Source organism: Ixodes scapularis, unplaced genomic scaffold (assembly GCF_016920785.2).
Source record: "Ixodes scapularis isolate PalLabHiFi unplaced genomic scaffold, ASM1692078v2 PGA_scaffold2__306_contigs__length_199485367, whole genome shotgun sequence".
In the NCBI taxonomy this organism is placed as follows: Eukaryota; Metazoa; Arthropoda; class Arachnida; order Ixodida; family Ixodidae; genus Ixodes; species Ixodes scapularis.
This window is the reverse complement of record NW_024609857.1, coordinates 62,946,893-62,971,559: the sequence shown is the minus strand read 5'-3', so window position 1 is coordinate 62,971,559 and position 24,667 is coordinate 62,946,893. Positions and strand designations below refer to the sequence as shown.

General features: G+C 42.3%; 2 protein-coding genes across 3 annotated transcripts in view; one reads left to right on the top strand and one right to left on the bottom strand.

Moving 5' to 3' along the window:
- The window catches only part of LOC120835975, a 387,414-nt gene that overhangs the window by 266,713 nt on the left and 96,034 nt on the right, over nt 1-24,667 (bottom strand). The gene's annotated exons all lie outside the window — the stretch shown is intronic.
- The window catches only part of LOC8035331 (S1 RNA-binding domain-containing protein 1), a 70,636-nt gene that overhangs the window by 34,161 nt on the left and 11,808 nt on the right, over nt 1-24,667 (top strand). For both annotated transcript variants that reach the window (XM_029992299.4, XM_029992301.4), the window contains exons 9-14: nt 3,527-3,738; nt 9,021-9,178; nt 10,768-10,864; nt 16,288-16,395; nt 19,139-19,230; nt 22,877-22,959. In XM_029992299.4, coding sequence (XP_029848159.2) covers nt 3,527-3,738; nt 9,021-9,178; nt 10,768-10,864; nt 16,288-16,395; nt 19,139-19,230; nt 22,877-22,959 — 750 coding nt within the window. The remainder of the gene's footprint in view (nt 1-3,526; nt 3,739-9,020; nt 9,179-10,767; nt 10,865-16,287; nt 16,396-19,138; nt 19,231-22,876; nt 22,960-24,667) is intronic.

The following is a 24,667-nucleotide window of genomic DNA, read 5'->3' as shown; positions in this document are numbered from 1 at the left end:
TTGCAAAGACAAAAGCCGTGCTTTTTCGTCCCAAGAGCAAACTTGTAAATATCACCAAACATATCGTAATAAACTCAACCAGGATTGAGATCGTCAATGCTTTTAAACTGCTTGGTGTCACTTTTTCCGAGAATATGTCTTGGGACGATCACATCAATTACGTTACCTCGAAGTTATCACAGATAGTCGGTATCCTAAACCGCAACCGCTATGTACTGCCAACAAATGTTAAATTATTAATATATAACTCCTTGTTCTATTCCCATTTAATTTACGGCCACCTAGTCTGGGGTAAGACGACAATAGCAAATCTTGATAAAATAAATATTTTGCAAAAAAAAGCCGTGAGGGCAATCGCGAATGTAGATTTTGATCATCCTACAGCCAATCTATTCAAGAAGTTTCACATTATTAGTATATATTCTCTCTACGACTACAGACTTTCCACTACTCTAAAAGTGGAAGAAATTAGAAATACTAGCTTTCTAGTGAGCCTTGGACGCCTTTCCCAATATGTTCATCCTTATCCTACTCGTTCTGCGAGCTGTTGGGAGGTGGTCACTCCCAGAACGAACTACGGAACACAAATGCTCAGATACACTATTCCGAAATTATTAAATTTATTTCCCGAAAAAAACTTCGATTGGGAGAAATTATCTGTCAAGGATATTCGGACCCTTCTGTTTGATGTCGATCGTGTGCATAAATCCTTTTCTCCTGTTTTTTATTAGTTATGTCGCGATTGTATCACGTTTCTTTTTTCTTTTTTCAAAAGCTAGAAAGTGACAAAAGTTAACAATCCTGTGAATCAGCCTTAACAAAGTGTGTGATGACGAAGGTCTTTTCTGCTATTCTTTCTATAGCTTGTGCTCTGTATGTATTTTATACTGTGAGTATCACGCTGCTCTGCTGCTTGTAGGCGGTTGGGGACCTCGTCAAGCTGTTTTCTACAGCTTTTTGTCCCTGGTCGCCACCATAAAAATCTTATGGTGAAAATAAACGATTATTATTATTATTATTATTATTATTATTATTAGAGAAACGTTTTAGATATAGTTTAGCTACAACAAAAGTCCTTAATTGGTCACGGAAAGCTTGTATGCAAGAAGTTGACAGTGACAGGTCAGAAAATTGTGAATTGTTTTTTAGTAAATCGGAAAGTTATGTGAATTGTTTTTAGTAGATGAGAAAATGATGGGAATTGGTTTTAAATAGGGGTGTCGCAAACTTTTGTTGAACCGGATTTTATGTCGAACTTTTGGTTCAACTGGGTCGAACCGGTTTGACGAACCTTTGAACTTTGAACCAGATTCGACCAGTTCGACTTTGTAGACAGTGTGGCCATACAAGCATGTCTAGGTTTGGAAAATTTTTTTTGTATGCAAAGGGTTATTTTAATTTTATTAACAGATGCAATTAAAAGAAACTAATTCTAATCACTGAAGAAGTTAATAACTTATTTTTTTGTACTGTATTAACCTAAATAACCAATCGGGGCTGCCCTTAATTCATCCCTTAGCCATCCCCATCCGATCCGATTCGAAGCCAACTGGCCAGCCTGTCGCGCATGCGCATAGCATTCGAACCTGAGTCAAACCTTTGTTGAACTTTTCACAGAAGTTAGAAAAAGTCAAACCCGGTCGAACTCAAACCTTGACCGGTTTGTAACACCCCTAGTTTTAAATGTGATAAGACTTCAAGACGTTAACTCAAGTGTTTTGAGAATTTCCACTGCAGTTCCTAAGCATAATAATAAGACATTTGCGCATAAGAAGACGGCGCAAAATACTTTTGCATATTTCAACGACAACCTGCGCAGCATTTTCGGCAACAATTATTTTTTTTTATGTAGGGCTTCTACACCTTAGCACTGTAAATAAGCCAGGGAAATCTGCACCTGTACGTAAAAGAGGCCGCACCTCCACGTGGTGAATGATGTTGATTGGGGCGAAGCTCTGGTGGTGCTGATGATACTGATTTTATTGTTCATAGGTAGTGCTGATGGTGCTGATTTTTTCTTATTGCTCATAGATAGTGCTGAGTTCCGGGTTGCATTTCGACTTCATTATTACTGCTTTATGGTCGGTGAAATGCAGAGCCAGTGGTTCTTGTAGCGGATCAGCTTGGATCCGCTAGAAGCTGTGGGAACGCATCTCCACCGCTTAAGTTAACGGTCCATATCAGAAAGAGAATGTGTGGTGTGGATCGTGATTATATACGCAGTTGAGCATTTGACCGCAGCACCCTCTCGTCAATAAACGTTGAGCCAATGCATGCAAAGTTTAACGCGATTATATACGCGTTTGACTGCAGCGCGCTCTCCTGTACATACGTAGAGCGGCTACATGCAACGTTGGAGTGTAGCGTAGTGGTTAAGACGTCTGCCTCACAAGCAAGCGGTCCTGAGTTCAAACCCCCGTGCGGGCGTACGTTTTTTTTTAAAGTGGGCCTATCTCGGAGGCAGTGCAATCGATGTGAGCTCGGACGCCGGATGGATGGACAAGGCTAGACCCTAAGGAGCTTCGCCCCTAAAAAACTTGAACGTTCACCGAATGTTTGATGCAGGCTTTGCAAAGTCTGTATCTAGTATTTTTCTAGCTTTATATTCCAGGAAAACAGCGGCGTCGCGCATTGTATAAAAATAAAGTTGGTGAGCACTTGCACAACTTCAACTCGTCGCAGCAAACCGAGCATGCCTAAGCTATCATGTGCTCTCTTCCTCCGCTTTTCTGTCGCTCTCTTTCTCATTTCTTCTCTCGAGACAGTTGATGTCTGGTTGATGTCTGTGCTTACAATTTGCCGCATTCTGCTCTCGTTTTTACCCCTCCCCCCTTCCCCGGAACCAACTAACAAGAACCATAGTTTCAGCACGTATTTTCTAATTTCTGGTATGCAGCATTTTTAATGTATCAAATGGTGGACAGGTAAAAGCTGCTGCACCAGGGCATTAATTGCCCTGGTGCATGCAGCTGACTTTTGTTTGAACCAACGGACTGGTTTCCAGAGGCCGTGGTGCGATTTTCGCCACACCCTTTCGCTCCGTTCGTTCGCTGGTTAAGTTCACTTTCCCTGTGACGTAAGAGGGAAAAAGTCTTTTTGCACGCCTCCAATGACGCGCCAGTGTTGATGTGCACTCCTCTTACGACGGGACAGGGGCATAGACACATGATTTCGTTTCCCAGTATGCACAACGTACGCGACAGCGTAAAACTGAGGCACAGCATCGGCGCCGTTTGCGCGAAACCGCCGACAGCCGGGAGGAAAGATCGGCTGTTCGAACACAACAGTGCGCAAACCGTAGGTGGCAGTCGAGGGTAGCTCTGGTGGCTGCATCGGAAACTGCCGACCCCCAGAGGAACAAAATGGCTCCCTGAAGGCAACACCAGGCAGGCCGTTGTGAAGTCGGAATTACTATCCTTCGCCGTGTCGGAACCCCCGCAATAAATATGTACCAGCGCATTTCGTCGAGAATCGACGAATTAACAACAAAAACATCTTTTTTTATTTTTTATTTGTTGTGCATTAGGTGCTGGCCATCAACCGGGGAGAGTCTCAGAAGATGCTCACGGTGAAGGTGGTCCTGCCACCATCGTTTCCAGTGTCGGTGCGGAACTTCTGTGCCAGCCGGGTGCGCGAACAGGGGGCCAAGATGTATGGGGGGACGCTGCGGCTGGTGGAGAGTGCGGTCGAAGACGCCTACAGCCGCCTGCTGGAGCCGCACCTTATTCGGAGCATCAGGTGAGTACCTGCCGCTATGACGGGTGGGGGGAAGGGAAGAGAAGGAAGGGGGGGGGGGGAGAGGAAAGGCGAAGAGGGGCCTGTTCTCCATTGCCCTTTACTTACTTTTGGGGCAAGCCATCGATTCTACGACATATCTATGGTCACCGATATAGTGAGAATGGCATTGAGGCGTCGTCGAAGGAGGTAAGTCATGCTAGGGGAGGAGCAACTGAAGCTCCTCCCTACCATTTTCACCTTGTCGGCGGCTATAGAACCACTATTCTTTGCAAAAAAAATGCTCCAAAAGCCAGCTGGATTCGCGGTTAAAAGGGTATACTCCAACTTAATGTAACGTGTATGGAAACTAACGAAAGGTTGGACGTTTCACCACTTATAAGGATGGCATCCTCAGTCACTATTCATATGCTATGAATAGTGACTGGCTATACTCCGTTTCAGTTTGCGTCCGGACGCAGCGGATGCTACGAGCTAACTAAGTCAATCCCGCTCTGCGGACGTAGCCGTTTTCTGCACATCTCTGTGCCCCCTCTTTAAGGTTACATGACACTCGCACGGCCTTGGATTGGCTCCGATGCCTTGTAGCATCTGCTGCGCTCAGACGTAAGGTGAAACGGAGTATAGCCTATCGTCCCTTATCTTTGGGTGTACACTGAATGAAGACGTAAAGATGTGTCTTTTTGTTTGTTTCTTTCTGTGCAATGTCATGGCGACTCGGAGTAAGCTTTTTAAATCCTCCTTTTGATAGCTACTTTTAAAGAGACACTAAACTACTCCTAAAGCTTTTCTGTTTTTTTTTGTTTTTTGTTTTCTTGTAAAGTGATTAGTGTGCTTCAAGTAGTCTTTTCTTTTTTTTGCAAAATTTGCAGAAGTGATCGGAATCAATATTTGTGCTGAGAATCCATGAAATACCGTATTTACTCGCACAATGAACGCACTCGCGTAATGAACGCACCTCCCAAGTCGGCTGTCGAAATTTCGACTTTTTTTTTTCACTCGCGTAATAAACGCACCCCAAACTCGGAGGTCAAAATTTTGACCCCCTCCTCCCACGCGCGCGAAATGAACGCACTTTTCTATCCTGGTGCAGCGAGGTCAGCGAGGTCGCGAATGCATGGGCAGCGTGGTCGAACAAAACGCCTTGCAAAAGACATTAAAAAAATTCGCAAAGATCCAACCGAAGCAAGAAAAAAAACATGCGAGATGAGCTTTTTTTTTTTTTTTTTGAACAGCGCAGTCTGGACTTTGGGTTCGCGCGCCGCCCGCGCAAGGAGGTAAGAAAGAGAAGCGGAGAAGCGCTCTAAGCGAACGAAACAGCTTGCAAAAGGCGGCAAAAAGAAACAAAAGAAATCCACGGAACTAAGAAAAAACAAAAATAAACGACCTTTTTTTTCTTTTTTCTTTTTTTTTTTTTTTTTGCACAACGCAGTTTGGTTATGGGGGGTCGCGCGCCGCGCGCATGTAGGTAACAAAGAGGAGCGGAGAAGCCCTCTAAGCAAACGAAACAGCTTGCGAAAGGCGGCAAAAAGAAACAAAAAGAAAAACAACCCACGGAACTGAGAAGCTTTTTTTTCTTCTTTTCTTTGCATGGCCCAGTTTGGTTACGGGGAGGTCGTGCGTCGCGCGCCGCGCGCAAGGAGATAAGAAAGATAAGCAGAGAGCCCTCGCCTAAGCAACGCCTAAGCAAACAAAACAGCTTGCAAAGGCAGCAACAAAAAAAAACCAAGGAACTAAGAAAAAACAAAAAACAGGATTTTTTTTTTTCTTTTGCACGGCTTAGTTCGGTTACGGGGTAGGGCGCCGCGCGCAGAGAGATAAGAAGTTACTTCGATTTTTCAGGATAAAAGGTCCGTTCATTATGCGAGTAGGAGTAAATAACCGACGCAAAAATTTTACTTCGCGTAATAAACGCCCCCCCTAACTTTGCATCGATTTTTCGGAAAAAAAAGTGCGTTCATTCTGCGAGTAAATACGGTAGCCAACTTTCATCGCATTGTTGCAGTCACAGGAATAATGACTCGGCAACAACTCTGACGGAATCGCTCGACCCTCCAACGGACGTGTCTGTAATACACCAAACCTAACAGATTTCTTCGCTAAAAATACGAGAGTTTTCGCTACAGCCGTCGGGTATCGCTGTATTGAGAGCAAGTATGAAGAAAGGAGAGAGCCGGGGGGCTGGAGACCCTGTCTCCTCTACTTCCGTGCTCCTTCAATACATATTTTAAAAATCAGCGGCTTAGTGCATTTTAATAGCCATCAGATATATGTTTCGTGTAGGCAATCAGTAAATGTTAGGTGTTTCCACATCAGATCGTGCGCTGATGATCTGGATCATATTTTATTTATTTCTGTAAAATATAAATGTTAAAGCCATGTTCATCGGAGGAGCATTCAGCTATAATGCGAACGCCGTAGGTAGTCATTGTCTTCCGGAGATAATAAAATTTCGAAGCTCAAGGCGTAGAGATTGCCAAGGTTTCGCTATGGTACTTTGCTCAGCCGTCAGTTTCCCATGCACGTGATAATAATTTTTTCTACTTATTTTATGAAAAGCTTACGACACATATGCAAAGTATTACAAATTAAAAAAATATATATATATTTTTTATGCAAAAAATTGACAAAACACGTAAAATGTTCACTGTTTAGAGACATTCACAAATTACGAACTACTACTTCATATAAAATGACGGAAAATATATAAAACTGATGATATTTAAATGCATTTTACGAATATATAAGAAAGATATGCTTAGCCATTATTGTAGTTCTGTTATTAATGCGGAAACACAGTTCATTTCTCTAAATGTAACAAAATTGCACCTCAATATTAAAAAAAAAAAAAAAAAAAAGCTCCATTTTTTTTTTGTTAACTATTTACAGAGACTTCAACTATATTGTGACGGCAAAACATTGAGTAACATGTGACCTCCTTAAAAGAAAAACGACAACAAAACTTCACTCAGATTGAGCTAGCTTGTCGTCGTTATAGGGGCTTTGCCGCACGACGTCGGCTCCAAGGGGAGATCTTTGCAACTGACAAAGGCTGCGCAGGGGTGCTGCTCTATCGAAGAGTATAGAGTCATGCTGGGCCCTAGCTAAGTTTTGTATTTGTGTTTACATCCATTGCCTTTTAAGACCCCTCTCCTTATCCCCTTCCATATGGGCCATTAGCTCACAAAGTACTGTCGGCGGGCACCACTGCTGCCCGCAGTTGAGAACCGTATGCACAGCACATTACCGCGAAGCCCAAAGCCGTCACGCGAGGAAGGCCTGTCACTGCGAAAAAGAGACAGAAGTATTATCTGGAGAGTCACTATTTTGGTGTTCAACATGGGGTGACAACAAGCAAACCAGCTTACCCTTTCTAAGTACCCACGCACAATCAATGGAATACATATGGAACTTGATAACCACAAGTGCTTTGTTGTTAGTTGTTTTTATGTCAGTTGATAGAGTGATGGTCGAGATCATATTTTGTATATTTCTGTAAAATATGCACTGTATGGAAGTCATGTCCTTGGGAGAAGCACTCAGCTATACATACAGGGTGTCTCTCGAAACGCATGCCTAATCGTTCCTGTGAAAAGTGTGCATCGCACAGAAAAAGGGTTGATGTAATATATATTCCTGCCAAAGGGCAAATTTAGAAAAAAAATAAATGTTTGATATAATTAGGTTAATAATTGCTTTTAGTAATTAACTTAATAATTAATATGTTTCAAGGTACCATTTCAATTACAAAGGGTGGTGGGCATAATTGAAAACTTCTAAATTTACCCACATTATGGAGATATAAGGCATGCGCAGCCTTTTACGGCACTCCGTAAAATACACTCCATTTTGACATGTTTTGAAAAGGGGGCAATGCAAGGAAGCAAGGTCTTAGGAGGCAATGCAAGGAAATAGGAAGCAGGGCCTTAGGAGGCAACGCAAGGAAATACAAACATAAAGCTAAACTAGGGACACCTTACCTTTTTACATCCTATGACAGAGCAGCACCGCTGTTGCAGCCTTTGTCAGTTCTGGGAATTGTCTCTCAAGCCGGTGTCATGTGGCAAGGCCTCTGTAGCAAAGACAACATAGTAATAAACTTGAGCAAAGGTTTCTGGTCGTTTTTCTCGTAAGGAGGTCATATGTTACTCAACATTTTTGCCATCACTAGTTAGTTCAAGTCACTGTAAACGGTTAAAAAGAGTTTAAAGAAAATATAAAGCTGCTTTTTATAATATTGATGTGCAATTTTATCACATTTAAAGAAATGAGCTGCATTTGTGTATTAATAACGAAACTACAGTAATGGCTAAGCACATTCTTCTTATATATTCATAAAATGATTTTAAAGATGATCATATCAATACATTTTGCTTCGTTTTATATGAAGTAGTTTGTGTGTAAACAATTTGTGAATGTGTCTCTAAAACATGCTTATTTGACATGTTTTATACATTTGTTTGCATAGAAATATTTTGTTGTAATTTTTAGTATTCTGTTTAAATGTTGTAAACCTTTCATAAAATAAGTAGAAAAAATTATTACTATAAAAAAACAAAGGTGCATGTTTCGGTGCATGCTTCGGTGTGAAATTGACGGCTGTGTAAGCTTACCATAGTGCAACTGGTTATCTCCACGCCTCCAGCTTTGAAATTTTACATCTCCCAAAGAAAATTACCTAATTCGTCTGCACATAGCTGAATGCTCCTCCCAAGAACATGGCATTAACCTATATTTTTTTGCATAAATATAAAAGAGTATGACCTAGACCATCATTGCACAATCTGACATGGAAACACCCTGCCATGCAAAAGTTACATTCTGAATGTTCAAACAGTCATGTGGGAGAGGAGGGTGCCAATGTCTGAGAGGCATGTTTGCACATAAAAAAATATTTTTCTGCATTGCCATTCTTTTTTGGTGTGTGACACCATCCTGAAATGCTTGAGACGATAAAACGAAAATGAACTTTAAGGTGTCAGAATCCCTGCAGGGACTCTGACTCTGTCCAATGGGACTGTGGTGCCCACAACCTGCTAGCGCACAAACAGGCATCGTATGACGCAGGTAAGCTAACGGTGACCGTGGTGAAGTTAGACAGCAGTGCAAAAGGGCACCAATATTTGAGCATAATTATTTGAGCATAATTCTTGAGTTGCTCTTGTAGACGTGCCAAGATGTGGATACGCTTTCTTTAGATGGGCCAATGGGTGGGTCAACTTTGCAAATAGATCTTGAGTTGGGGCCTGGCAGTCGGGATCCGACCTCGCTCGTTCTTCCAACAGGTCGACGCTCACCAAAGTGGCGGAGCAGGAGTCCGTGAACGTGTTTCGTTCAAACCTGCGGCAGCTTCTCTTGACACCTCCGGTGCGGGGTCACGCAGTCTTGGGCATCGACCCAGGCTTCAAGCACGGCTGCAAGTTAGCAGCTGTGTCAGCGTCAGGTCAGCACTTTCCCCCGCTTTCATTGTCTGCTGGTTTCAGTATGCACTTTTATGCGGGGTGTTCATTAAATTTTGCCTCCTGGGCTGTAACTTTTTTTTTTTCAGTGATTTAATTGAAAGATGTTACATTCGAATGAAAGTTTGGAACCTCCTCTTTCCCAGGAGCAGGTCACTTTTCGATACAGTCACCACCAGTGGCGATGCACTCTCGCTGCACTGCTCTCCGCATGCCATCGTAGAAAGATGAGGGCAGCTGCTAACGACATCAACGGCGCACTGCGTTGGTGACCCCTTTGTTGCTTGCAAACCGTGTATCCGTCAGATGTCCCTTCCTCTTTGGAAACAGCAAAAAGTTTGATGGCTCGAGGTCTGGGCTGTAGAATGGCCGAGGCGAAACATCTTGGAACCGCAGCTCCTCCAGCACGGTTCGAGTGTGTTTTTCGGATTTGATGTTCGCTTAGTTCGAAGTGTTTGGCTGTTTCCGTGAGCTTCGACTAATCGAGAGCCCACCATATCTCAAAATTAAAAATAACTGTTGAGAAAACGCCAAATGAAGGTGTCATGCCAAAAGTAACATTCAAGTTTTCCTGTGCTTTCCACTGGGGTGGCATCACATATTAAATACAGCTTGCAGTTTTTTTGTTCGGATGACGTGAGCTTTTGCAGCGTTCGTTTGATACCATGAAACTTTTTGTGACCCGTCGTAAACAAGCTGTATTGCCCTTATATTACATCTGGCATCATGTTTCCAGTGTTGCCATTAGAGTCTGGAAGAATGGCGAGGACCAAACTTCAGAACTCAATAACTTTGCAAAAAAAAAAAAAGTTATTGTGACTCATAATTTTGGTTATACTGTAGACTCATTAATTCAAACTCCAGAAAGCCACAAATTTTGTTTGAATTATCGGAAGTTCGAACTATCAAAGATTCAACTAAATATGATGCAAGATAAAATTATGATTTGTTACATGGATGGCTGCACATACAAAGCAGATATTTGATGATTTCCTCTACACAGGCCTACAACAGATGAAACATTAGTGAAATCTATGAAATAAGTTTATTCATCACTGCAGAATGATGTCTATCGTGGACTGTTTAGATGGCACGTGACACTTCAAAATAAAATTAAGTTTGTTCATCCAGTCAAAGAAGTTGTCTATTCTGGACTCTTAGCCTTGTTGAGAGCACTTCTTACCAAGCACTGTGCTGCAGAGAAGCAATACCTGCAGAAGCGAAGTATTGCTTCTTTGCAGTGCACTGGCGCTCAGTAACAAGCGTGTTATCCGGGGCCACAAGAACAAAAAGCATGAATGGCGCCAAAGCAGTGTTTGACAACCAAAATTTTTAAATTTGTTGGTATGAGCTTGAAGTATGAAATATCAGAGTTTGAATTATCGCGAGCCTACTGTGCTTGTTTGGTTTTGTCTGTTAATGTGTTGATCCAATTTTAAGGCAAATTGGGGACAAAAATTTTTTATTCTTTTTTATTTTATTTTTTGACAGGCTTATAGATTTTAAAGCATACGAGGGCCTCTGATTGTGACCAGTTTGTGTGAAGCAACCTTTGCCCTACGCTTCTTTCCAGGCAAGCTTTTGCAGCATAGCGTGATCCACCCTCACGCAAGTCCTGCCTCACGCTATTCAGCTGGCAACATTCTGAGGCAGCTGGTGGTCACTCACAAGTGAGTGCTTCTATACTTGGTTTACTTCTTCATATTAGGCCACCATGCACTAGAGAGAAATTCTCTAGCCCAGTTATTCTCAGATGAGGTTCCGCAGGACTTTTGGGGCAGAGACTCGAACCGAAAAATATAATGTTTCAGTTACAGTTACCGTTTCCTGTTGATATCGGTTTCGTCTAGGTTTTTTACAGTTTTAATTTTTCCGGTTTCGGTTAGCAATTACACGTTCCTAAAAACCATAGTGTTTTTCGGTTTCTCCAATAATTTATTTTAATGAAATGCTAGACAGCTGTTTATGATAAGGAAAGAGGGACATTGAAGACAAACAGACAAGACAGGCTTTTGCTTTCAACTATGTTTTGTTGAAAGCGAAAGCCTGTCTTGTCTGTTTGTCTTCAATGCTCCTCTTTCCTTACCGTAAATTAGAAACCAACACGCTCAACCATCTACACTAGACAACTGTTTTGCAATAAATGGTTTAAACTTTAAAGTAGTCCCAGATACCCAACAACGAAACATTCCCAATCACAAGAACTCAAAAACGTCTTAGTACTTCTAATTAATGAAAAGTTGAACACATTTCTAGCTCCAACACTTGTTCACGTTCACTACATCTTATTTGCATTATATTGTTTGTAACCCAAGCATACATGTTACCCCCGCTACTCTGGGATTCATCGCATTTTATATAATAAAAATAAACATTGCTACTTTGTTGTTCGGCAGCGTTTGGAAAGTAAATGGTTCTTCTAGTGTGGGCCTGAAGCACCATTCATGTCTTCGTCGCTATAGCTTGTTGCAACTTGCCCACACTGTAGGAAGGAGCAGAACTATAGCCCTCCTCTAGTCAAATACTGGTATGTGGAATAGAGTAATAAAATTGAGAGCTGGGCTAGGAAGACTAAGGAGAGGATTGAACAACAAGGAAAGCTGTAAAAATATGACCTGTGTGGTTGTGCGCTGTTACACCTATGTCATGTTTGCTATTTCCAAGCTTATGCATGTGGTTATAGAAGCGCACGTTTCTCGCTGTCTGATTTTGTGACGCTAGAAAAATTGTGCATTTATATAGTACTAGTGCCATTCTTTTCCGGGGTTTGAAGGCGATGCTTCTACAGATATGTTGCAACTAGGTATATGTCACAAACTTTCATCAAAACGGATTTTTACGTCCAACCTCAAGGTTCGACTGTTTCGACGAACCTTCAAACTTTTAACCAGGTTCTACAAGGTTCGACTTTGTGAACAGTGTGGCTAGACTTTGATACAAGCATTATCTCCCTTCGCCGTTTATGAGGAAGTTGAACGAGGGGTGGGTGGTTAAGGGGATTATCTTTCTTGTAGAAAACCGAGCACCAAGATCATACGTCGGTGGTGAAGTTTAGAGCTACAAACTGACAAATATTGAAAGGACGAACGATAGAGTCAAATTGCAAAGGAATTGCTGTACACAAATGAAGATGCAAGTCGATTCGTCAAGCCTTTATATTAGCGTTATGATCGAGCTTAAATGACAAGCACACCGCACAACATAGCACTAACATTTCTTTCCCTCCAGTTCACACCTGGTACTCTTATCTGGACACTTGGGGAAAAAGTCGGCGAGAAATCTGGCGGCTGTGGTTGGGATGGCGCCAAGGTCAAGTGCGGCTTTGGCCAATCACGGCTGCCAGATTCCTCGCCGACTTTTTCGACAAGTGTCCAGGTTAGGGCCCGTGGGCTGTGGAATAACGCAACCTATAGTCTAGGCTAGTGCGCAATTCAGCTGAAAAAAAAAAAAAAACGGCGATCACTTGTTTGTGCTGTGTCACACTTTTCGCTCCCGTTGAGTTCAGAGTTCAACCACCCCCAGGCTCAAATCACTCTTGGAAATTACAGATACGAACGTGGGTTTTGCTTAGGCAAACTCCTGAAGCAACCAGCCCGACCCTTGTCTGGACGTCTCGTGTTCGCTCATGGAGATTTGCAATATGTTACACAAAAAAAGAAAATAGCGTTTTTTTTTTGTTTTTTGTTTTTTAATTTATTATAAATTTTTAAGGGGGACACTGGCTATAGATTTAACTTCTGAATTACTCAAGTGATTGGAATGAAATTTGCAGGGGAGATTTAACGTCAGATGTAGGTTTACTGTGCAAACTTTCAGCTCTCTAGGACAACTTTGCATACCTGCATAAGACGATGTATCACTCTTCACTAAGAAATCTATGATATGCAAATGAAGCTATTAAGCACCATTTCGACTGCTTGAATATGAAGTGGGGGATGTGGGACTTTGGGCTATCTAGTTTTTATAACTCAAAACTATTTGGCATATGGTTATCAGATTTAGTGTAAGGGTGAATAAATAGTTTTTAAAACCAAAAACCTCCAAACTAAAGTGCCTTTTTTCAAAAATAATTTATATTTAGGCTTATGTCCCGCCTTAACTGCTATAGTGTACACAATATGTTGCGAGGTGTGGGTTGTTAATCGCGCATTCTCAACTTTCTTAAAAAACAAGAACATTGCTGGAAAGTCATTCAAGAATCTGACCTTCCACTCGGGAATGCGAGACAGGACACATAGAGTAAAAGCCCAATGGGCCGAAGGATAATTGTGAAAATTGTCCTCCTTTGCTTGTTTTTGTTGAAATCAAGCATGGCGAGTGCAGCACATCATTCATCCGGCCGGCGCCTCTGTCGTCCTCAGCACTGTCGCGCCAGACCTGCCGGTGCCGGCTGCAACTCTGATTTTTTTTCATTATATGCTCGACCGCTAATTCCAATGGAGTACTCTTAATCCTAAATTTAGATTGAACTGAAACATATTACCAACTGCACCACTTGTTGAGGTAACTTTGTCAATTGGCCACGACATTTTAAGATCTCTCAGTGTTATTCTTGAGAAAACCTAATATTTTAATTTTTCGGTTAATATCAGTTACCAATAAATAATTTGTGGTGACGGTTATGGTTTTTATAAATTTCAAAATAACGGTTTCGTTATGGTTACGGTTACTGAAAATATTTCGCCCCTAATTGGTTTTCGGTTTCAATTCTGGTTTGAGTCCCTGTTTTAGGGTTTGCAAAGGCATTCTAGGGATCCGCGAAGCCCAGCCTTATCAGTCAAGCCTGGCAATAAATGTTTTTTTTTCTCAGATTGAAAAGAAATGTTTCAATTTTCGGGCGAGTTTTCTCGTGCATATGTCAATAAAAGAAGTCTACTTCACACTAGCCCTTAGTTATATCCATTTATTAAATCACTCGTAATTAACCTACACCTTTTCCTTTCCCTCATCATGAACGGGGTCCTCCATCATCTCTGCCGATTCACAGGGGGTCTGGGAAGCATCAATGGTTGAGAACCACTGCTCTGGACATGTCACATTGATTACTTTTCATCTACACAAGTGTACATAGCATGACGCCAAAAGTTCAAACAAGTGATGGCCGGTTTTTTCAGTTTTTTGCTTGGAATCGGAAAAATCAAAACTACTGCCCTCTCAAACCAGTGCCATCCCAAAGAATGCAAATAAAGAAAGAATTGCAGTAGTTTGAAAGATAAATGAAAGGTAAAGAGGTCAAACATGCAGCCTCTGATGGGTGGAGGAAACTTTCAGTTTCTATCTCGGTTGCTAAAGCAGTTAACCTTTTGATGTTCGAGCTGTTTCCCCAAGAGATGTTTCCCAGTTTGCAGGTTTTGTTTGCAAAAGAATTTTAGAGGGTCAATGCACAGATTCTTTCTTAATTATCTAGCGGAAGCACATACAGTGCTTGCAAGCTGCTTAGGTTTAGAAGCATCAAATGAAAATATTGAAGTCGAAAAGTTGTCACCTTTCTTCCATTCAGTTTAATTTTGGTGCATCCGCTTCTGTGACATTCCAGCGGCTTCGGATTCCTAAGCGAAGGTACTTTACAGAACTTCTCCGTCGGATGATGTGCTCTCAGCCTCTAAATTTACTAATTCTGATAAGCATTGGAAGTCTGAATTGGAAGAGCCAATGCTCTCATTGGCACAACTGGCAAAGCAACTGGTATGTAAAGTGAGCATCACGAGCGCAAAGCGTCTAATTTGAAAACTACAAACAGGCCAGCAATGCAAAACAATGTGCAAATATAACGTTTACAGTTTACTAAAGACATAACAAATTGCTACAGCTCCTGTGGTGTGCACAGTTTCACGTTTAGGCGACCACTTTCAGATGTGTGATCACTGCCACAGATGTACGGCAATCACCTTTCAAGAGTTAATTGCTTAAGTACAAACATATTGGGCAAGGTTCTCACTTCCTCCCAAATTAGGGGTGCCCCAAAAACATATACAGTCGAGCCCATTTATAAGCCCAGTTATAGGGAAATATTGTATATACTGAACAAATGTTCGTTGCATGCTCCTGAGTGTATACTTTCATGCGTTTTGGGTCCGCTCTTTTTAAAGAAGGAACTCGAAGTGGGGCCACGTGTACGACGTAAATGATTTCCAAAAGCGCAGAAAATATTTGACGAAAATGGTCAAAAATTGAAGGGCAAGTTGTTTGGGTAAACAAAACATTTTTGTTTCCTGATATTGTGGCGCTCGGTGGTTCCAAGTGTCTCAGAGAGAGCATTGGGTAAATTTCTGTCCCTCTGCATGCAGCGGGTTCGGTGCCATCGCATCGAACTCTTTGCAAAACCGCAACAAAAGACAAAAGAGAGCGCATGCGTGCACGTGGAGAGGAGGGCATGGGAAGTTTCGCACGGTTGTTCATTGGCGTGGTCGTTTGGTTGTTTGGTATAATTCTTTTGCTTTGCGGCGCATGCCTCCTTTGCTGCCGTGAGCACCACTTCAAGCGATGGGCGACATCGGCTTCTAGGCAAAGACTTGCTGTGAAACATGAAATCATTGTGCATTGTTCCAAAATTGTGTGGTTCTATTTAGCGACTACTTGGCACTATTCAATTTGAATTCGATTCAAGCTGAAATTTTATTATTTGCACACCCCTGGAATGTTTATATTTGGAGTCTGATTCAGTTCACAAAGTGTGTTACTGTCTTAAATACCCTCATAACTTTTTTTTAATGATATTTGAAAACTTTGAAAGAAGCAAAGCATTTATTATACAGTCGATTCTCGTTAATTCAAACTCTCTTAATTCAAACTTGCGGATAATTCAAACTAACATGCAGGTCTCATCCTATGTGTCTCGATGGGGGGATGCTCCCGATAATTCAAACAATTTGCTTTATTCAAACAAATTTTCGGTCCCCTTTGAGTTTGAATTAACGAGATTTGATTGTAGCTGCTTATAATTCCCTGCCAAACCACATTTGTTACATTTTAGGAGCTTTTATTGTGAACCCACACTCGAGTTGGGCTCTCACCTTGCCCTCCAGTTTAGTTGTCCGGGCTTATTTGGCGAGTGGAATCATTAACAGCGGCTTCCTCTCCAACTCCTCCTCAGCTGTGACCTGATCGCCCTTGGCAATGGCACTGCCTGCAGGGAGACGGAAGCCTTCCTCTCCGAACTGATCTCCCAACGAGCGTTCATGCCGGTCCCGGTCAAGTTTTGGTGCGTTTGGGCCAACGGCCTTGCTTATGATGTGTTGCCTCTGCCGTTCCTTTTTTTTTTTTCTGAAATTGAGGTCTACCAATATCTTCTACAAGACAATACAAAGGAACCTCAGTGAGACACGTAGAAAGAAACAAGAAAAAAAAACATTATTCGGGAAATCATATGATTCAAGCCTCTACCAAGAAATTGCAAAATAGTTCATTTTAGGAAAGCCACTTTTTTTAGGTTGCAGTTGCTGACCGATTTTTCGGACTTCACAGGCACCAAAAAAACATCCGAATAATAGTGCAGTCCAAAAAATCTGCAGATGAAATAACTTGCCTTTATTATGTCTAAGCAGGCTGCCGAAAATAGTGTCTTGCTTCAGGTTACGCTTGCGCGCTTTGTTTCAGGTTATGCCTCCGTTTGCGTTTGACAACTTTTTATTAGCGGGAAAAAAAAATGTGTTCATTGGGTCGAGTTCATACGGTTTGACGCAGCTGCCAATGGAATACAACCAAGAAATACGGCCGTGGTGCAGGCGTTTAGCAGATAGAGCCGGGCGGCCGAGCAGTTTTTTTTCGCTGATGAGCGCCACAACAACAGCTGTGGCATAAAGAACTATCGCCTTCACCGGACGAGAGGAATCGGCAGGCCGCTTCTGCAGGAGCAGGAAAGGAGAAGGTCAAGCAGCTGTGCTTTTGCATAGTACTAACAGAAACCTGGTTATTGACTAAAAGTTCTGACAATGAAATTGTTCACCGTGAAAAAAATGACCGCATCTCCACGTGGTGAATGGCGATTGGGGCAAAGCTCTGGTGGTGCGTAGACGCTGAGCCGCAGTATGCCAATCTTTTCGTTCGTTTTCCATCCATGTCAGAAAGAGAATTTGTGGTATGGAACGTGGTTATATACGCATTTGAGCATTTGACCGCAGCGCCCTCTCATCTATAAACGTTGAGCCAATGCATGCACAGTTTAACGCGATTATATACACACTTGACCGCAGCACACTCTCCTGTATAGACATTGAGCGGCTACATGCAACGTTTCATCCATGACATCCCCAGCTCTTGAGTTACTACCACATCTCAGAGCCCCCTACTCGTCCCGCAGTCATGGCCGAGTGGTTAAGGCGATGGACTAGAAATCCGTTGGGGTCTCCCCGCACAGGTTCGAATCCTGTGGACTGCGCAAAGATTTTTTCTTTTTTTAAGAAGACAGATGGGATGGCAATCGATGTGAACACGGACGCCGGACGAGGCTAGACCCTAAGGAGCTTCGCCCGTAAAAACTTTAATTATCAATGTGATCGTAGTTCTAGATCTGGGGAGGTTTCTAAATTGCGATTTCAGAGCACCTTAACCCTTTTCACACTGCCGGTGTTTCTTGCCTGGTAATTGTTTGTGCAACGGTATGCATCAACCACAGTGATGTAATCTTATGTGCATGTTATTGGCCCCCTGATGCTTCTTCAAATCTTTGCAGTTGCCTTCATGATGTATTAATCCATGTTGTTGTAAGGTATCCACATTCTCCAATTTTTTTTATTCGGATATTTTAATTATCCCAAAATAATTTAAGCTGCTAACGGCCCAGTTATCTCCAATTTATCGAGTGAAGGTGCATTGTTTGTAAACATTTGCACTGATCTTAATTTCTCCCAGTTTATAACTCAGCCAACTCGAACTGCAGCATCATCATGCGCCAGTACCCTCTATCTCGTCCTGACAACTTCTCCCAATCTAATCCTTTTGTTAATATTATTAGCTTGTTTAAGTGATCACTGTCTTATTAATGTCTCACTCAAAGGAGCCTCTAATTGTTCAATCAGAAACCTTAAATATATCAGGTACTACAACAAAGCCAACTTTGACCGCATCATTAGGGAGCTCGAAATATTTGTAGACGAGTATGTGCCAGACTTTTTTAATTGCAACATAGGAAATACTTGGTCTCTGTTTAAAGACAAGGTGGTGGCCGGAGGCGAGACAGTTATCGTCACTACCTGTCATGGTTCCTAGACGGGCATTACAAACGAGACGTTAGCGACATCCACCAGGTTCTCTTTGCTAATCGTTTAATTTGTTTTAAAATTCCTTTTCCTGTCTTTTTCAACAAAAGATTGTTGTGTCTGATGTGATAATGCTTCATTGAACACAAAGAAACCAAGAAATAAGTGCCGAAATTTCATAGTAGTATCCCTTTAAATACACCAAGCGTGCGTTTGCACCATCGTACTTTGAAAATGTGTTTTTTTTCTAAGCATGTGACTGCAATATTAGTACTTTTTGAAGTGTTGATCCGCTGTGCACCGAGCACCGGTGCACTTCGGAGGAGCAACTTTTACGGAAGCGAGCTCCTTGGGTATTGTTTCCTCGCAGTGCACTAATGCTCAGTAAGAAGCGCACTCAACAGGGCTAACCTGCTGCGATCAACACTTAGGAAAAATATGAATATTGCAGTTCATCTCGAAGCAAATATCGATTAGGGTATTACTAGAAACTGCAATTTGAATATTTGCACAATACTAACGAGCTGTATTTATTCATGCATCTAATGCCTGTCATGAGCCTAAGAAAACCCCTTGATTGGCTTCTTGTTCGGCAGAACAAAATTAAAAATTAACCCTCACGGCTATGGATATGGCAGCCACGGGAGCGACTGTCTCAGCTGTCTGGTTTCTTTCGCATCAGTGGAGCATTCTCGCTAAACATTGCTCATCCTCGGCAGCCCGTCATGTTGGATATTTGGACCGCAGCACCATCGATGAAAGTGGGGCCTCCATCTACTCCGTCACCAAGGAGGCGGAGGCCGAGCTGCCAGGCCTGGACCCCAACATTCGCAGCGCCGGTAGGGCCCGCGTTGTCTCTCTTTTTTGGCTCGGTGCCCGGGGAGGTGCCCTTGCATCAATCTGGAGCTCCTAAACTAGGTTCCTTGAAAAATTCCCTGGCGTATTCGCGCGGGTTCCCCGAGTTTCCAAATTTTCTCGACTGTCTTTTCCTCAAATCTGAGTTTGAGCACCATTTTAGTACCGAATTGGAGAAAATGAAACCCGGTTTTTCGGCCCATATAAACAACCATATATGCCCTGCAGAAGCCAAAACTTCGTACGAATGTGACGCTAGCAGTGGCAATAAAATGTTAAAGTTTTAGCACGTGACATTGCCTGTATCAAAAGATACAAAAGTAACACAACATTGCTCAAAGAGCCAATGTCCACCTGAGCCCAATATTCATTAAGCCATAATTTGAAATTGTGAAAAAAAACTGGACACTCGGAAAGACAGTATTGTTTTTTCATGCTGACAAGTTTTTTTCGCTGACATAATCACTACGGGCACCCATAATCTCAAAGTTTGGTTTGATGAAAATGATCCTTACCGTATTTATGCGTGCTCTGCGGCACGGGAAGTTCATGTGACTCTCGTGCGGATCGGCAAAGCATTTAAAGCATTCGGAACGCAATTCCTCGTATGCGCCTCTGAGACGGCGGCCGTTCATTTGCCTCTGTCGGACGTTGAGACCGGGCATTTGCTTCTTGCTCATTGACATAGTCATGCGGCAGGAGAATGTGGATGTTTCTTCAGCTGCGGCCTTAGTTCTACGGAAATTTATGCAGCGTAGTAAACCTATGCACTGACCAATTCTTTTGTTTGTTGTTGTTAGACACAAACATGTTTTTATCTGTTGTGTGTTAGACACACACATGTTTTAGACACAAATACAGTTGAACCCGGATATATTGAATTCAAAGGGTATCGTAAAATAGTTTGTTATATCAATAATTTGATATACAAAAATATGTTAAATTAAGCTCGGGTTGAAATCCCCTGGTGTCTCTGCTGATACCGAAGGTCGTGACAAACGGGAGCTTACCAAGTAGAGCATTTAGGAGTCGCTAAATACAGTAGAGCGTAGTTGGTGGAGACTGCAAACACCGCTGGTGGGGACCTCCACACAGCATAAGCGACAAAACATGAAAATAATAAACAAAAATGAAAGGAAAAGCTTTCAGCCTTTCCACTCTGGTGAAGAAGGAAGACCAGCGAAGCTGTACACTCGTCACGTGTGTTTCTTCTTCGTCCTCGTCTGTTTTGCATGCTGTTTCCTACAATGAATTCCCACCAGCTCATCCAACTACTATCCATTCTTCTGTGATAGCTGGAAAGGTTGCCGCTGTTTATGAGAGATGGTGGCAACCAGACTAGTTGTCTGGTTGCCGCTGCCGTTCATAGATGGCGGTAGCTGTCCACAGTTTTGTGTAGTTTTGTGTCGACATTTGTTTGGTACCGGGCACGAAACTAGGGAAGTTGGCCCTTAACAGCTCCATTGTAAGACAAAAAAGCGAGACTCATAAAAAAAGCTCTTGATCCATGGAAAAAAGTTAAGCAAGCAACAAAAAAGAAAGCTCACTAAATTCAGGCAGCAAAAAAAGAAAAAAGAAAAACGGGCAAAGCGATAATGGGAAAAGGTAAACAGAGACAAGGTGTTTAAAGTGCGATTGTACAACTGTTGTTGTCGACACGCTTGACTTGCCGAAGACTTTCTTTTTTGCTTATTTTATTTTGGGGCTAGGGAGTCTTGCAGCATCAGCAGTATTTAGAGAAAGGGTGCAGGCTATCATTCCACCAGCAGGCACTGCCTGCTCTCCCTACGTGTGTGCACATGCTCTTCCCCTTGCTTTTGCCATCCTCCACTTTATTTTTTTTTGAGGTTCATTGTGTCTTTTTTTACAAGAGCTCTTTCACTGCATATCTTCTGGCGTGTATGCTGGCTTGGCGGTCTGCCAGCCAAGCACCGAAACCGTGCTCGCCACCGGCGCAATCGGATCGCGGGAAAAGCAACAAGCGGCTGGGCTTCGTTCACTATATCGAGTGTCCCCGCCATGAAAGTTGGATACAAAAAGACAACGCCCCTATACTATTACATGTGATTTTCAAGGGGATGTTTGGAGTGTTTCATATGAACAATAATTCAAAACACCCGTGTGCGATATAAAATTTTCCCTACCTGTGCGTGCACGCCTTGTTATGTTTGCCGTTTTTCTCTCTTCTCACCTCCTTGCTTCTTTTTATTTGTGACGTAATCGATTATAAAATTTATAAGCTTTGTAAGCGACCTTTCTATAATGTTTAATAATGGCATTCGTAAAACATGTTTTTTAACGCAATTGGAAACAGACTACGCCTCTTCTTTTGAAATATTGAAAATCTGAGTCCGGAGATGATGTCGTCTCCCGACTTTTTATCCTCTCACGGAAAGCATGGTGGCGCTTGGCTTGTGTAACACTGAGGATGATCGGGGAGTTGGGAAACCTGACAAAGTTCTCTTTTTGGTGCCCGACGATCTCTCAGACTTCAAAAAGGAAATCGTCAAACGGTCGGAACAACTGGGTTTGGTGCCTGTGCACCATACTTTCGGCTGGGACTCTGCCGGTGCAGCCTTTTTCACTAGCACCAGTACGACGTGGCCCCTCCCGTCGCTCACAAAAGTCCACTGTGCGTCCTCTTCGGCCTCACACCGTTCTAAAAAATTTGAGATCGCTGAAAGGCCCCTTCAGTGATTTAAAAGGCGGTTTGGTGGCCGTTTGGGCTCGGAGCACGTGGAGTGAAAGCTCTCGCTGCAGATCCCATTGATCCTGGGTTCAATCTTCATCCCTGCCCGTTTTGATCTGGATGTGCATTGCATCGGTGTGCGGTCGTGTTTGACTACTGCGAGATGCATGTTAAACACCCCTGGCTAGTAGTTGCACTGCACTGGCTAAATTTCTCATCTACAGCTGAGAGGCAAGTCGCTTGTTGAGTCAGACTAAGTTCAGGCTGTATAAACATCCACAGACCTCCTAAGAACTTCAGATTCAAAAGTGAAGCGTCATCTGCCCACAACGATAGGCGGCACGCACGGAGAAGCGCAGTTAATTGCGGGATGCGGAAGAGTGCGACACTTCCGGTTCGGATGGTTTGGAGGGGGGAGAGAAACTTGAGTTACAGGACGACTCAATCTTTGACGTCACTGCACTGGCACTGATCGCACGACAACTTCAAAGTCGGCTTTTGCAAATTGTTTTTTTACTTCACAAATACTGTGTTTCCAAGCTTTGAATTTTAAGGTAATGTCCAGGCATCGCTCGCAGTCTTTTCGTATAATAAAAAAAATATATTATTTTGACGTGTCAGTGCTTTTGAACATAATGGTCAGTTGACATTCTAAAAGTGAGCAGAAATGATATGCTGACACTTTGCCTGTTCATCTTTTGCTGTGTAGCCCTTAACGTTCTACTTGTTGAATGCAACTACATACAGCATGAATCTGCTGATATTCTCCCGGTTGGTACATTTTCCCCGCTTGTTGCGCTTATGGCTCATAGCAGCCATTCCTATTTGAACTTTCCTTCAGCATTAAAGTGAATGTCGCCAGATCCTCGCCACTCTGCGAGCATACGTGAGAGTTTTGTTCCCATCGGGTTGAGTGCTGTTCCTCCACATTTCTTTGGCAGTGGGCATAGCTCGGAGACTGCAGGACCCTCTCCTGGAGTATGTCAAGGTGGAGCCGAAGCACCTGGGGGTTGGCATGTATCAGGTATGGACAATGCAAGCTGCTGCTGGAGTTAGCTTGGACTTGGAAGATTTGTTTACGTCTGGGAAACACTTGATATTTTCAAGTAAAATCTTTAACATCAGAAAGACGTTACAAACAAGCACATACTGTAAACAACTTTTGTGAGTTTGATACTTCTCAAATGTAGTCCAGGCTAGTGCTTTGGAATCTCTTACGGGCTGTAAATATTGTGAAATGGAAAATGTAGAAAACAGCCGAAGCCCATCAAGGAGATTGGCTTTGATTCGTTTTAATATTTTGTTTAATGACTAGGACCAAAGGTTGCCTAGCATGCATGGTGCTCAGGAAGTGTCTAGAGAGTTGATGTGGTTTTACTTTGGAAGGAATGATTAATAAGTAACATGGTCAAGTTTGAGAATTTACGTGCCAAACGAACAAAGGGCATCCGGCATGCCTTAACAAAGTACTGAGAATTAATTTAAACAACATAGTGGTATTTTTATATGAAACGAAAGGCTCGGTTACACGGCATGGTGTCTTCTCCCTAATAAGCCTGCATCACTTTATTTATTTGAAATTCTGCGAGCATTCTTTGGGCCCCGGCAGGTTACACAAGGAAACACAAATCAAATTTTAATATAGCACTTTGCAGACACAAAAAATAAATATGTGCCATGTCATCTTAAACACAAGTATATATAATCATTGTATACAGCAATATAAAAACAACTTATAATACATATATGCAGGGTGTGTAATTTTAATTGGAACAGATTTATTTTTAAAAAGCTGTGAGAGGTACACTAACGTGGTCTGTACAGGCGAGTTAAATGGCCAGAGGGACATACTGTGAGGGGCTAATCATCATGATCGGATAATTAACTAAATTTTGTTACTTAATTTTCTAGTTATTGAAAATAGACATGTGGTTTTAATTAGGAACTCGGTGATTTTCATCTCACTGAATCAATTAATGTGAAAGTTTCCACTCGTACAACAGGCTGGTAGTCCAAAAACGTGGACATTAATCTTTATATCTGCGTTTTCGAACCGCCAGCATTGCCCCTGTTGTACGAGTGGAAACTTTAGCACGTCCCCGCCCTTACCATGTAATATTGACCGATTTAGCGGTTTTCGATTACGCTGTGCAAGTTTCTAATTAGACTCATATGTTAAATTTATTTTCACTTACTAAAAAAAGATAACACACTTTAGTTAATTATCTGACTCATTGTGATGACTAGCCCCTACATTATGTGCCTTTGACCGTATAACTCGCCTGCACAGACTGCATTAGTGCATCTTCCCCAGCTTTTTACAGCCAGGATTCGAACCCGCCAACTGGGGATCCGTTGGCCGGCTCTTTGCCCCTTAGCCACCAAAGTGACTGGAATTATTCGCAAGTGTGTCAAATAAAGTACCGCATAGGTAGGCGTACGTAGGCATTACCAAAAGCATGATATTTTAAATATCTGTTTTATTGGATTTATGTTAACGGTGAAAAGAGCGCTTTGGTAATAACTGGAAAAAGTTGACATTTTGACTGACTTTCAGCACGGTAAATATCTTGGTTTTTTTTTTTATTGATTTTAAAATTTAAGTTGTTTTGCAGTACTGAGAAAGTATCAGATTTCGAGCAAGGGTGACTGTAAAACTACTACTGAACCAGCACTGGTAGTTTCTACCGGTGCTAGTGCACTGGTGGAAACTACTACCGCTAGGCACGTAA